General features: G+C 44.5%; 1 protein-coding gene across 1 annotated transcript; it reads left to right on the top strand.

Annotated features, from left to right (window-relative positions):
- Window positions 1-1,308: 1,308 nt before the first annotated feature.
- slc12a1 (solute carrier family 12 member 1) lies at window positions 1,309-14,196 on the top strand. The gene is made up of 26 exons (XM_062407883.1): window positions 1,309-1,725; window positions 2,972-3,112; window positions 3,402-3,477; window positions 4,765-4,860; window positions 5,336-5,475; window positions 5,561-5,671; window positions 5,788-5,899; window positions 6,024-6,151; window positions 6,888-6,972; window positions 7,170-7,327; window positions 7,414-7,521; window positions 7,639-7,762; window positions 7,857-7,958; window positions 8,250-8,405; window positions 8,498-8,597; window positions 8,680-8,791; window positions 9,038-9,178; window positions 9,806-9,912; window positions 9,999-10,081; window positions 10,727-10,852; window positions 11,484-11,612; window positions 12,213-12,324; window positions 12,646-12,732; window positions 12,834-12,969; window positions 13,055-13,122; window positions 13,221-14,196. Exons 1-26 carry the CDS (start codon window positions 1,468-1,470, stop codon window positions 13,354-13,356), a joined length of 3,132 nt encoding a protein of 1,043 aa, XP_062263867.1. The 5' UTR covers window positions 1,309-1,467; the 3' UTR covers window positions 13,357-14,196.
- Window positions 14,197-14,639: the final 443 nt, after the last annotated feature.

Below are 14,639 nucleotides of genomic sequence, written 5' to 3'. Positions count from 1 at the left end.
TGCTTTTCCTCTGGATCCATGATTGGGACACACACACACACACACACACACACACACACACACAGATCTCTGAGGAGCACAGCATTCTCTGGTTTTACCCGGGCGGAGCAGACAAAAGTCGAGAAGCCCCGATAACAAGAAAGTATCACCTCAATGTCAAGCACAGGGCAGTCAGGGTCTCTAATGCAATAAGGAAACTGCACCACAAGAGAAGACCTTCTAATTGTGACACCGAGCTGAGGCTTAGTTTCACTGATACCAATTAAAATGACAGAGGAAGAGGAGCGCTGCAGTGCAAGAGTCCTTATGTTCCCCGTGGGAAGTTTTCTCTCTTTGCCGTGACTCAGTCAGTGTCATTTTTATGGAAAACAAAAGGTTTGAACCCCCGTTCGCTGGTGGGTGTTGTACAAGTCCAGCTTTACATAAAAACACCTGCTGGAGTGTTTTCCTCAGCCTGCAACGGCGCCAAGGTCAGACTTCAAGTCATTAGTGACTTTCGCTGTGCGCATAAATCAACTTGGTGTATCAGTAATAAGGAAGTTTACCTGCTAAGAGGTCTTTTAGAGGCAATTTAAAAGTCATGTGGCTTTAGAGAAGTGCCTCCGGTGTTATCCTGTAATTCATGGTCTCATATTAACTCAGATTTTCCTCATGAATACGACAGTTTCTTCTGTAGCCAGCTTCCCCCCCCCCCCACTTCACACCTTGTAGAGAAGAGACTCACGAGGGAAAACATTTACTGAAACGGTTATATCACAGTTACAGGCCCAATATCTGGACAATTCATATCCATCTTGTTATCACATTGGTTCTTTTAATTATATCCTATTGCTCATATCTGTGATTATAAATTATAAGCTTAGCGTCTTTTTGTGCCATGCATCGTAAAAGATCTTTATGACGTGGAACTTTTCCTGCTCGGTTATATGATGTCTTGGTGTCAAGGATGTTTTCTGGTGATTCACCCAAAGGGCCGATGGGTCTGAGGAAATCCTCCCCACAGCCCCATAAACCAGGCCACGGCAGAACAACATGTGCTAGTGCCCAGCACTTCAGACAATAATATTAGTAATCAATTCCCCAGAACTATGGCAGTAAGCGCCTTTATCTCTCGTTCGGCGTTTATGACTTGGTTAATCGTTAAGCAATGCCTTTGTGTCCCCTGGGATGGAGCAAGGACATATCTGACACCCCTCGCTCACTTTTCTGAGGGTTGATCCAGAGAGTTAGCCAATAGCTGACAGCCAGTGTATGATCCCTGGGATGCAAAGTATAAAGGTAGGCCATTCTGGGACGCACTGAGTTTACTCACCGGGAGCTCAGAAGAGAAAAGGTCGAGCCTAGTTTATACACGGATAAAGAAGGATAACCTAGATGCAGCGTGCTGCTCTTTAAAAACGCTGCTGGTTGAACGAAAAAACTAAAGACTGGTGTTTTATCCCTGAATCGGAGAATCTCTGATCTCTGATGGAGAGGTTCAGGTCTAACGGAGGGGAGCAAGTGAACCAAGGGTATGATGCCAACCTGGACGAGCCTCCCGTCTATCAGGAGAGCAACTTCTCCAACGGGGACCAGCGGGCGGTGCGGCCCTCGGTGGTCAGCGCCTTCGGTCACGACACGTTGGACCGAGTGCCGAACATTGACTTCTATCGCAACGCGGGCAGTGTGAGTGGCCAACGTGCCGTGCGGCCGTCCCTGCAGGAGCTCCACGATGTGTTTCAGAAGGTGAGTGCACGTGTGTGTCTGTGCGTGAGGCTGGTGAACATGAAGGATACAGATTATCCTCACCCCCCTCTTACAAATCGTCTGCCATTTTCTATTTCAAATGTTTTTTCCTTCACCTCTGCAGAACGCATCTTACACCGGTTCCTCTGCCAGAGTGAACTCAACTCTGAGACTCTCTAACTTCTGCTCTGCTCATGAGTTTCAGTCTACACCCTCAGGCTCCAGGCAAAAAAACCCAGAAAGAAACAAGACATTTTACAGCTGTTTAATCATTCCAGCATCATAACCTTCATTGTGTCCACAGTTCAGTCGTAACGTCTTTGCCCGAGAAGAACTGTTCAAGATCACTCAAAGAAAACTTGACAGATTTAAGAGTCTTTAGTGCTTTTTATTAGGCTGGCGTTATACTGCCCTGTGTTGCAAAAGACTTGGGGTTATAGGTCATTTAGGTTTTATTAGATGCACTAGATTAGCATTTCAAACCTTTGTTTTTTCAAAGACAGATCTGTTAGGCAGGACAAGACAGGAAGCATGGGCCATTCCAGTTCATGCCAGATTGCAGGATTAAGTATAAAACGTTAACATGTACACTTAAAACTTCAAAATGTTTCACCATGGACAAGTGCAAGAATCCCTAAAAAGAAATTCTCACCTAAGAATATATTTAACACATTTTCTTTTATTACTTTGCTTGATTCAAACGACAGAAATATTTGACTATCACCACTTTAAATTAATGAATTACACCTGGCATGTTTCAAACTCACATCATTTTCTGGAATCACAAACTCCACCGCTGCCGAAAGGCCGACGGTTTGTTGCCAAGATCTTTTCCTGTCAGTGAACGTCTCATTAAATCACACGCGAGGGTGTAAGTGTCAGGAGAGTCATTTAATATTTCACCTCCGTGGAAAGTTAAATGGAGGTTTTATCTTTTTTCCTGAGTTTTGAAGGACAGAGACGCAGCCGCGACATAACGTCTCTTCATCAATCTTCATCCGAATCAAATCCCCAAAGTTTCCTCCCCCTTTCACAAATCCTCTCCCGTGTGTTACAGAGAAGGAGAAAGACAAACACACGAGAATGCAACTTAATCATAACGACCCCCAATTCCATGCAAATGAAAAATGCATCAACACCAATATAACTCAAAGCCCAATCACGATGAATAAATCTCAGCTTCATCTCTGAGGACAAATTGTCATGTCTGCTTCCCCTCACATGTCCCTGCACGTTCTCCCAACAGAATGGAACCATCTCTGTGCCGGACACCGTGGAGGACGATGGCGAGGGGAGTGACGGGACGCCCTCGGATGACCTGGAGAATGCCGTCCCCCCCAAAGAACAAAAAGGAGGAGTAAAGTTTGGCTGGATCAGGGGTGTCCTGGTGAGTTATGTCGGGGTCACGTCGGGTCACGTCGGGCTCCTTCTGATTTATGGAAGCAGGGTCACTCTACAAAACGCTGACCCGGGAGAGACGAGCCTCATTGTGTCTCAATAAGGCGGCAAAAGCCTGGTGTGGCTTTCAAGGAGTCGTTTGTGTTTGCCCAAGAGCTCCTGGTCGATCCATACGTGCTGCTGGCTCAATGATAACATCTATCTGTAGCTGTGATAATGAGAATACGTGATAATAAAACACGACTCACGCAGAATTCCATTGTTCTTCTCTTCCACAGATTAGATGCATGCTGAACATCTGGGGCGTCATGTTGTTCATCCGTCTGTCCTGGGTTTTTGGTCAGGCAGGCTGGGGTGAGTGAGACAAGGAGACACGTCATTGGTCAGACATGACACACAGGTTCTACATTTATTTACATGTCCAAGACTTTTTAGGGGAGGTTTTCCTTATCCCTTCTCAGAGCTCACACCTTAAGGCCCCATTTAAACTTCCTATCCATCTGGATCCCAAATTTCACACATTAATGTTCAGAACTGTGACACTGACACAAAAACCAGCTCACTTGACCTTGTGAGCTTGACATAACTGTTAAGTCAACAACATTAGATGTTGATTTTACTTAAATTGATGAGGTCGATAAAGCTAAAGTTCTTAAAAAATAAGTTACAGTACATACATAGTGCACTTATATTTATACTTATACATATATTTGAATCTCTGAATAAAACAAAAACGTTTGAAAGTATAAACTCAAAGTTTTTGTGTCCACATGACCACTACACACTTTCATGTTTACTTAAATGTGTTGACTTTACATAAGAAAAACACATAATGACAGAGCTGTAGCTATAAGGGAAAAATTTAGAATAACCACGATTGGAACTAATTCCCATTCAGAAAAGAGTCATGAGAGAAATGTATTCCATATCAGTTGTTCTCATAACTTTGTGTGCAAGCTGTTTCCTGCCGCATGATATAGTTCCATCCATCCATTATTCATACTGCTTTCCTTTGAGGGTCGCAGTAGGAGTAGCTAACCACGTTATAAAGTTAGGTGATAAATCAAAAACATTAAGTACACTTGCATAAAATAATGTAAACAAATGATTCACCCAGTTGACAGGACCCCAGCATCACCTGGAAGCTTCTACATGTGTTTGCTTGCTCCAGTAATTATTGGGTCGATAGGGCACTTAAAGAATTGACTGGTCCTTCGCTCATTAGCAGGAGGGGATTGAACTGGGCCAGATTCGACTTTAACTGGTCTTTCTGGGCCTCCAAACTAATCTACTCCGGCTGGAGATCCATTCTGAGAGGCAAACCTTAACCTTAAGAAAGAGAGAGAAGCTCATGGATTGGCGAGCCGCTGTTGTGCAGAGAGGCGGAACTGAACGGTTTAGAGAAGCCCAGAGAGCCACAGGCGGAGCAGGTGGAGCAGGTGGAGCAGGTGGCTCCGGGGAGTTTGACTGTCACTGTGTTTAAAGGTGACCGTGGGGTGGGATAAGTGTGGGGGGGGGGGGGGGGGGGGATTTCGTTTCACAGCTGTAACGTTTTATGCCCGTCCACCCAAACATAACGGCTGAGTGATCTGCAGTTGTAAAATAACCATTTTAAGCTGTTTCATTCCGTGTGCATTTCAGGCCTGGGGATCGTGGTCATCCTTCTCAGCTGCGTGGTCACTGTCATCACTGGCCTCTCTATGTCAGCCATTTGCACTAATGGCGTGGTCCGAGGAGGTGAGTCGACGCACCGCTGACACGCATGAGACGGCTTCATATTCAGGAGAGCAGAAAAAACTAAATAACTGAATTCAACTGCAGACTCCCATCTGCAGGGCTCTCGCTCATCACTCATAGAACCAGGGTCACCAGAGGTTACAAGATTATTTGTAGTTTTTACAGCCGGAGATAACACACACTCATCCTGACATGAAATCTTTCACAGAGAGAATGACCAGGAGGATGGGGGTGTGTGTGTGTGTGTGTGTGTGTGTGTGTGTGTGTGTGTGTGTGTGTGTGTGTGTGTGTGTGTGCGTGTGTGTAGCGATAAAGACACAAGGCTCAGAACTCAGGCCGGCATCTGAATGTCACCTCTTGAAACCCATTCTCCGTTTTACAGCCTCCTAACTTGTCCAGACATTAAATCAATGAATCAGTGATGGGGCGATTAATCACCCACGACTGTTTGTGTGCGACCATTTTGTCATTTCAGGCGGCGCCTACTACCTGATATCTCGAAGTCTGGGGCCTGAGTTCGGCGGATCCATCGGCCTCATCTTCGCCTTCGCCAATGCCGTGGCCGTGGCCATGTACGTGGTCGGGTTTGCGGAGACCGTGGTCGACTTGATGATGGTGCGTGACGTAGTGATGAGCAGGTGATGATGTCTCACTCCGAGCGGTTTGGATCCTACTTATCTCTGCCCTCTGTCCCATTCAGGAGAACAATGCCGTCATGGTGGATCAGCTCAACGACATCAGGATCGTGGGCTGTATCACGGTGGTGCTGCTGTTGGGCATTTCACTCGCTGGAATGGAATGGGAGGCCAAGGTAAGAGATGAACATCACATTGATCGATGCCTATCTCTGCGCTCGTTGTGGTAAAATTTCACAATTGTTACTTTAATCAATGAAATGACGCCTCCCCCCCCCCCACACACACACAGGCTCAGATCGTCCTCCTCGTGGTCCTGCTGGTGGCCATAGTCAACGTATTTGTGGGAACTTTCATCCCTGCCACCGAAGACAAGAAATCCAAAGGCTTCTTCAATTATGACTGTAAGACACCATCTCCAAATTATTTCAACAAGTTAAGATTGTGCCTCATCCACCGAGCACTGCTCAACTCATTGTTCCTCCTTTATTTCCCCTTTTTTTTCTCTTCTGTTTATTTTTTTTACAGCAAAAATCTTCATGGAAAACTTTACTCCGGAGTTCACCGGCAGCGAGTCGTTCTTCACCGTGTTTGCCATCTTCTTCCCCGCTGCCACGGGGATCCTGGCCGGAGCCAACATCTCCGGCGACTTGAAGGTAAACCATCACACACAGAGGTTCTGTGGCTCTGTGCTAGGTTTTCTTTGGTGTTGATAAGGCCGATGATATGATCATTTAAATATGAAGTAAAATAATCTATTTTAAACACGAGTAATGTATTAAATTGATTTCAGTATCTTCATCATCATTTGTCGTATTGAGAACCAGGAAAAAAAGTGTGAATCTGATGATTCTGCTCTTGGGGCTGAATATGATCTGAGAGAAATTAACCCTGTAATTTGGTCTCAGGCTGACCTTTTTATATATATATATATATATATATATATATATATATATATATATATATATAATGTTTTATAAATAATAGTTGCACTAATGGGAACACCTCCACTCTGGGAATGCAAAGACATGATTTTCCTATTTGTATAATAGAGAACATCTAGTGTTTGGAAGTATTATATAAAAGTAAAGACAAAAAACTTATATTTACACAACTTCTTTATATTTCAAATAAATGTATATTGCTTGATATTATTAAAGTTTTGCTATTATATCTGAAAACTAGTGGTGGTCATGTGTATTGATAGGGACAATTTAAAAAGTGTACAATAAAATGCCCAAAATAGCCCTGGACGAAGAATACATGTGACCTGAAACTGTTTTTTTATTTATTATTATTTATTTTTACACTGAAAATTTGGTTTGAATCTTTTCGTACAGAAACATCATATTATATTAAAGTCTTCTAACATCGATCTGTGGTGTTTCACAGGATCCCCAAGCAGCCATTCCTAAGGGAACCTTGCTGGCCATCCTGATCACTGGTGTCACCTACTTGGCCGTGGCCCTTTGTGTCTGTAAGTCCTTTAATGCACGAAATCGAACTCCAATAGTTTTACATTATGTATAGTTCATATACAAACACTGCCTTGCTCAAGGGTTAACCTTACAGTCAGGGCACACAGTTAGATTGGCAGTATTTGTGTTGGTATTTGTTTGGCGGTCAGACATTGAAGTGTAATCAATGCATTTCTTCTCCTCTGTGATTGGCCAGCTGCCACTGTTGTCCGTAACGCCACAGGAAACGTAGCCGACCTCATTATGTCCGATGATTTTTGCAACGGCACGGCGCAGGCTGCTTGCCAGCTCGGCTACAACTTCTCCTCCTGCGCAGTGGAAACCTGCAAGTTCGGCCTGCTGAACAACTTCCAGGTACGCAGCCTCCAGAACGGGATCTGCAGCCGAGATGTGGTTTGTTTTCACCTCTAATCCCTTCATCCCCCGTGTCTCCGGTGCAGGTGATGACCATGGTGTCTGGGTTCGGGCCCCTCATCACTGCCGGAACCTTCTCGGCAACCCTCTCCTCTGCCCTGGCTTCCCTGGTCAGCGCCCCCAAAGTCTTCCAGGTCAGTGACTCGACAGATCCTCGTAAAAACAGCAATCTCCTGAGATGCAGCTGCAGTGTTAGTCTTTACTCCTGCAAACAAAAAACCTTTTCTGGCTTCACCTCTGTGTCTCCTCAGGCTCTGTGTCAAGACAACATCTACACCATTCTGCATTTCTTTGCCAAGGGACACGGCAAGAACAACGAGCCAATCCGTGGCTACGTCCTCACCTTCATTATTTCTGTGGCCTTCATTCTCATTGGTCAGTTCCCTGACATCTTGCTTCAGAGCATAACTTATATTTCAAGCTTCAAAAGCTAAAAGTTTGACGTCCACCTCTTTTTGTTCCTACACAGGTGACCTCAACGCCATCGCTCCAATCATTTCCAACTTCTTCCTGGCATCTTACGCTCTCATCAACTTCTCCTGCTTCCATGCGTCCTGGGCCAAGTCTCCAGGTGGGTCCCTTCAGACAAAGCCGCCGAGGGGAATGAAAAGCTCTGCCAGGAAACTGTGTTTGTCTCCATCCTTCACGTCTTTTCAGAAATGACGTCTGAGTGACTCTGAATATATTGAAACGAGGCACTATCACAAGAAGCGTCTGACTTCAGACACTAATCTGGACAACCTGAGTTGCATTAGATGATTAATTTTTTATTGTTTCTGGGCAGTCGGCTTCCAATCACTCCTCCTCCAGTCCGCATGTAATGAACCTGCTCTCTGCTCTGTCGCCCCCCCCCCCCCTGCAGGCTGGAGACCTGGATACAAGTTCTACAACATGTGGCTGTCCCTGATGGGCGCAGTGCTCTGCTGTGCCGTCATGTTTGTCATCAACTGGTGGGCTGCCCTCATCACGTACGCCATCGAGATCCTCCTCTACATTTACGTCACCGTCAAGAAGCCAGGTGAGCCCCTCGGGGAGGTTCGGAGGCACGTTGTGTGATGCCTGCTTGGCGGAGTTAACCTGCATGGACTCTTATTTTTTTCTCCGCCCCAGATGTGAACTGGGGTTCGTCCACGCAGGCGGTGACGTTCGTGAGTTCGGTCAGCAACGCCCTGTCCCTGTCCGGTGTCGAGGATCACGTCAAGAACTTCAGGTAAAAGTCTGACTTCATGGAAAAACCAAAACATTAACATCTCCTAAAGGGACGTTATGAGAACTTCTTGTTTCTTGCGCAGGCCTCAGATCTTGGCTCTGACCGGTTCCCCGCGGACCAGGCCGGCTCTCCTCGACCTGGCTCACTCCTTCTCCAAGAACTACGGACTCTGCATCACCTGTGAAGTGTTTGAGGTGAGGTTATTACCGCAATCTTATCCTTTGCAAATGATAGGATATTACCAGGGCGCCACATATCATCTTCACTTAAAGGTTGAGCATCAAGCAACTTTAAATTGTAGCAGAGATGAGGGAAATGCCAACTGTCTGGAAGCCTGACTCTAAAGTTTAGGGTCAGTCGTGATCTTCTGAATATGAGGAAGGTGTGTGTGGGATGATTTTGTCTCTCGACCTCACGCTGTACGTTGTGATTTCCCCCAGGGTCCAAGATCGGAGGCTCTCGAGGAGCTGAACGCCGGCATGGAGAGGAACCAGCTCTGGCTCAGGAAGATGAAACGCAAGGCCTTCTATGCGGCTGTGGCCTGTGAAAAATTCAGGGATGGAACCGAGAGCCTCCTGCAGGTCAGTGGGATCGTAACTTACGAAACATTTCCAAAGAAACGTCGAAAAAAAAACAGGCAAACAAACCAACTAACCCAGATACCAATCCATCGGATTAATGTGTAACCTGCTGGTTTTGATCACAGAGATATTTCTTTTTTACACATTACAGTAGCGGGTTTTATTGACCCGTCTCTTCCAAACAACGCAGAGTATCTATTGCTGTGTTATGACACCGGCCTGAACCGGTCATGAGGATGTGGCCGGGGACGAGAAGAGAGTTAACGAGGAGCAGGAAAACAGTCTTATGGCTCTGGCTATCACACTCTGGAGATAAGGCCCCGGGTTCATTGTCAGGATTGCTTACTTCAAACAGGACGACAGATTGAAAGCTATAATTGATTAACACCGCGTCGGATGAGTCCCTGCAGAGAAATGAGACCTGCTGAGGGATCTGGTCATAACTCGAGACAGTAAAAGCGTATTGCAGCTCGTCGAGGACATTTTTGAAACTTTTTTAGGGGAGATGTCTTTTTTTGTTCTTCTCCAGTTTATGATGACACAGGGTTTACAACACGGTGCATGTGTTCACTCAGTAAACAGCTTATTTTTATCTTTGTGCTATAAGAGAGTTTTCTTTTCCTACAGGCCTCGGGTCTCGGCCGCATGAAGCCCAACATAATGATGATCGGCTTCAAGGGGAACTGGAGGATGGCAGGAGCAGAGTCAGTGCAGACTCATGTGGGAATCCTGCAGTAAGTCACAGCGAGGGACTCACAGACAACTATCAGGGCTGCTAGTTGAGACGTGCATGTTGAGTTTGTGTTCTCCTTCTTCACAGTGACGCGTTTGACTTTGACTACGGGACAGTGATGCTGAGGATGGACCAGGGACTTGATATGTCACACATCGTGCAAGCAGAAGGTCAGTGTGACTCTTTTGGTTGTTTTTTTTAATCGACAGAAACTCCTGCATCAGCATCACAACAATCACATTAGTTCCTTTCATGCAAGAGAAATGAGACACAATGACAAGGCAAATAAAAGCCCTGAAAACAGTTACATGAACAAATAAAGCAGCAAACAGATGCAGGAAAACACAAACAAGGCTGTGTGAGGAATTTCCATAGAATTTTAATTCTGAATTCCAACTGCCATTTGAAGCTCTTTCTAAAATGGATTCTGAAAAGTGCTTTATATAAATAAATATGATATTACATTATTATCATCAGTATTAGGAAATGCCATTTGTAAATTCTTTCAAATCAATCCCGACTGTCTTTAGACTACCAAAAGAACAACACACAAGTAGAAATGAACAACCAGCTGAACCGCTGATTGCAGTGTAAACTTTTATTCCCACAACAACCCCCCCCCCCCATTATGTTTTACATCACAACGATAAAATGACACTGATAAGCCGGGACGCTTTGTCCTGTAGATTACAAAGTATTAAAGGTTGAATACACACACAGACACACACACACACACACACAAAATGGTGTCTTTGAATTCATCGGAATCCTTCGTATTGATTATAACATCAAGGTATAATAATTCTGTCTTTCAGCGGAGATGCTGCAGGCAGCGAAGGAGCAACAGGCCCTGGAGGACGAGACGATGCCAAACGGAGGGAAGTCAAAAGGCCTGTTTAGGAAGTCCAGGAAATCGTCTACACAAGTGCTCACAACCAGAGGTATCACATCCATGCACTCCTCAGTTCTGTCTGTTCAAATGTTTGAGGGTTAGGGGCGAGGGTATTTAAACCACATGACTTTGGTGTTTAAACACGTGGATGAAGAAGTTCCACTCTTACGTTTCCACTGAGTCAGAGAATAAAGTAACACACATTCAACTAATGAGAGCAGTGACACACGTCTCTCTTTTGTAAACTTCTCCACCCGCCCCCTGAGAAATAATCGAATCGAGCACTCCCGCTAAAGATCTCTCTGAGGGTGTAATCCAATAACGTGCTCCCGCTCGTTCCACTCGAGGAGCATCTCAGAGGAGCAGCCCTTTAACCCAGACAGCAGAGGAGGGGGGGGGGGGTTCAACCTCTTACTCCATCGGTCTCTGTCAATGCATCACACACACAAACACAAACACACTCACACACACACACACGCCACCGAGCTGCATCTTTGGCCAGAGAGTGATGGTCTTTAGTAAACACTCTGCATCCGGCCCACTGGAACATCAGAGCTGAGAGAGGCACCTGATCCCGACTGGTTTTTCTCATACCAGTGAAATCTCCACCCTCACTTCAACAAATCCCAGTCCTGCTCCCTTATCCCTCTTTCATTTTCTCCTCTCTCTGTCTCCCTCAGTGTCGGTGTGTGGACCCCCGCCCCCGCAGATTGCCAGGATGAATGAGAAGCTGGTGGAGGCCAGCGGTCGGTTCAAGAAGAAGCAGCCTAAAGGCACGATCGATGTGTGGTGGCTCTTCGACGATGGAGGTAGGTGCTGGCTCCTCACGGGCAGCTTTCTCTCATGCACCTCAACTGTGGACTGTGATGGACGTGTGCACAGAGACGCCGATTCATGTCCTCCCAAAGATGAAAGAAATCAGACTAGAACAAATGAAACCTGAATAATTCAATTAAAAAGAAGATAAAGAAATCAGCCCTTTAAATATGTCTGATTTCATTCTAATTACTCCCTGGGAAATTGGTGACAAAAAAGCCCTATCTCTCACTGTTATAAAAAGTGAGAATCTGAATCTTAAATAAAAATGAAATGTATTTTTTGCATAAACCTGCTGACAAACAACAAACGGCAGAAACCGTAACTTCCTTGGTAGAGATTTTAATCATCACTTCTGAAATCAAGGGCCTTGTCTAACCTGACAAAACTAATATGATAAGAGCAGAAATATGCCAGATTAGGTCTCAACCAAAATCTGATCCATTGCTCCAGGCTTGATGAATCCATGAAGATACTTAGATCTCATCATGACCAACATATATACTAACATATAAAAAAACGAAGGTAAATAGTTAAAACAATAAATCCAGTTGCATTGATTGATTTGTAATAAAGGATGTTCCCTCCCTCAGGTCTCACCCTGCTGCTCCCCTACATCCTCACCACCAGGAAGAAGTGGAAGGACTCGAAGTTGAGGATCTTCATCGCAGGGCAGCCTGACCGCAGCCATCTGGATAAACAGGAGTGAGTTGAAAAAGGGAAAAAGTTTCAGTATCAATTACAGCTGAATAAGTGGAGGTTCGTTGGGGTAAAGGGGGCGGCACGGTGGTGTAGTGGTTATCACCCCCGCCGATCAAGCACATCCTGGCCGAGTCTGCATGTTCTCCAAGTCTGCATGTTTTATTTCTCCAGAAATTTAGATAAAGCACGGATAGTTTGGGTAAATTAATTATACCCAGATATGAGAATCCATCAGCTCATAGGAGATGTTGTTTAACGTTAACTGAAAAGTTATGGCCGACATTAGCCTGAAAGTTAATCAGTGTGGGTCGGTGCCTCTTGCAGGATGAAGTCTCTGTTGGCGAAGTTCAGGATCAACTGCACGGACATCAAAGTCATCGACGACATCCACGTCAGTCCCAGCGCCGACAGGTAACCGCTGTAATCCTGACAGCTCACCAGATGGTGCACCAGCCACCGTAAGATGTAATCACCTCATAATATCCATTCCATATATTTCTTCTGTCCTCCAGCCTGAAGAAGTTGGACGACATGATCGAGCCGTTCCGTCTGCGTGAGGGCTCCAAAGACAAAATCACAGCCGAAGCCATGCAGAAAGAGCATCCCTGGAAAATCACTGACGAGGAGCTGAGCAGCTTCGAGGAGAAGGTAACATCATGAGGTGGAACGATGCATTCATTCGGTTTAAAGGTGGTGGTTTTAAAATAAAATGACCCCCGCTGCTGCTTTACAGACCAACCTCCAGGTACGACTGAACGAGGTGCTCCAGGAAAACTCCAAATCAGCCAATCTGATCATTGTGTAAGTAAAAGCAACTGTTGGCTGAAAAAAAACAGGAAACTGACCAAACAGTAAAGCAGTGTTGAACCCATCTCATGTCTGTGCCCTCCCCCCCACAGGAGCATGCCCATTGCTCGTAAGGAGTCCGTCTCTGACTTCCTCTACATGGCCTGGCTGGACGTCTTAACCAAGGACCTTCCGCCCACGCTGCTCATCAGAGGCAACCACAAGAGCGTCCTCACTTTCTACTCCTGAGCACCTCGCAGGGTTAATGACACTAACATAAAGAAATGTCAGCACCGTAATGATGAACCATGTTCATAGTGAGTACAAGAACAATTGTTATTCAGACAAGAGAGCCAGCAGAGGAGAAATAGAACCATTAGGTGTTTGGCAGCTGGTGTTCTCGAACAGTAATGTCATTAGAAGTCATTGTCAGTCACAGGCTAAGCCTTATTTTACTCTGAGCCTGTTTTTATAGCTTGTTCTGGAATATGAGGTGTTTCACGAAAGCTTCTAGACAAAAGTAAACTTTCTATGTCTCAATGATATTAAAAAAATTGCCTAAATTTGTATGTAAATCTAGGAGCACCGGCAAAGTTTGATGTATTTTTTTATATTTTTGAAGTATCTTGCAACAATGGACACACACACAAACACGAACACACACACACACAGCTGGAACAAAGCCAAATCTCCGTGGTCGGATCAGTCCAACACGAGCAAAGGTTCCTTCCAGACATGTTCCCTGCTGTTGTGACTGTAAAATAAATGTATATAGTAGATATCTGAATTCAGTAGTCGTTATTTCTAAATAAATGATTAACTACATAATTGGATTTATTACTTTCACTTGGTCTGATGATTTCTTTCAAACATTCTTGATATTCACAGAGTGTAAAATACATAAAGCTGTTTACCTGTTTCACATTATACGGTTTAAATGTTTCGATGTAACTGTCACACTTTTTGTTTAAGGGAAATTCAGGGAAACAAAAGATTGTAAATCAAATTATTCTGTATATTTTAACTATTTAAATACATGATTGTGATTCTCTGAATGAAAGAATTAATAAAGATTTGGAGCTGTTCTTATTCTCGTCTCTTTTGTTTATTTGGTGATTAGGTTACACTGCATCAGTTTGATTGACTATAAAAATGTGCCAGTAGAAGAGGAACCTTTTGCTGTACTATATTTTAAATAATTTTTATTTGATATAACCATTGATTGTGTGCAAAATACAAGCATAAAGTCTATGCACTTCATCAGGGATTTATAAAAGAGTTAGTGGTCACATGTTCAGATCTTGGATATGAGCCTTGAATTTGAATTCATCCCAAATTGCAATTCTATTTTATTACCAACAGGAGACAGCGAATTATATCCACTTAAAGGATGACGACCATTAGAGGAGAAAGACATGAAACTCAAATGAACTCTGTGTACGTTTGGTCCAAAAAACTTACATTAAGTAATTAGAAAAGTATTTTGTGTTTTTGTAAAGGGTAAAGTGGAGCCAATTTTATTTTATTTCCAA

This window comes from Platichthys flesus, chromosome 1 (assembly GCF_949316205.1).
Source record: "Platichthys flesus chromosome 1, fPlaFle2.1, whole genome shotgun sequence".
NCBI lineage: Eukaryota > Metazoa > Chordata > Actinopteri > Pleuronectiformes > Pleuronectidae > Platichthys > Platichthys flesus.
The sequence above is the reverse complement of the archived record's forward strand: the minus strand, read 5'-3'. Positions and strand labels throughout refer to the sequence as shown.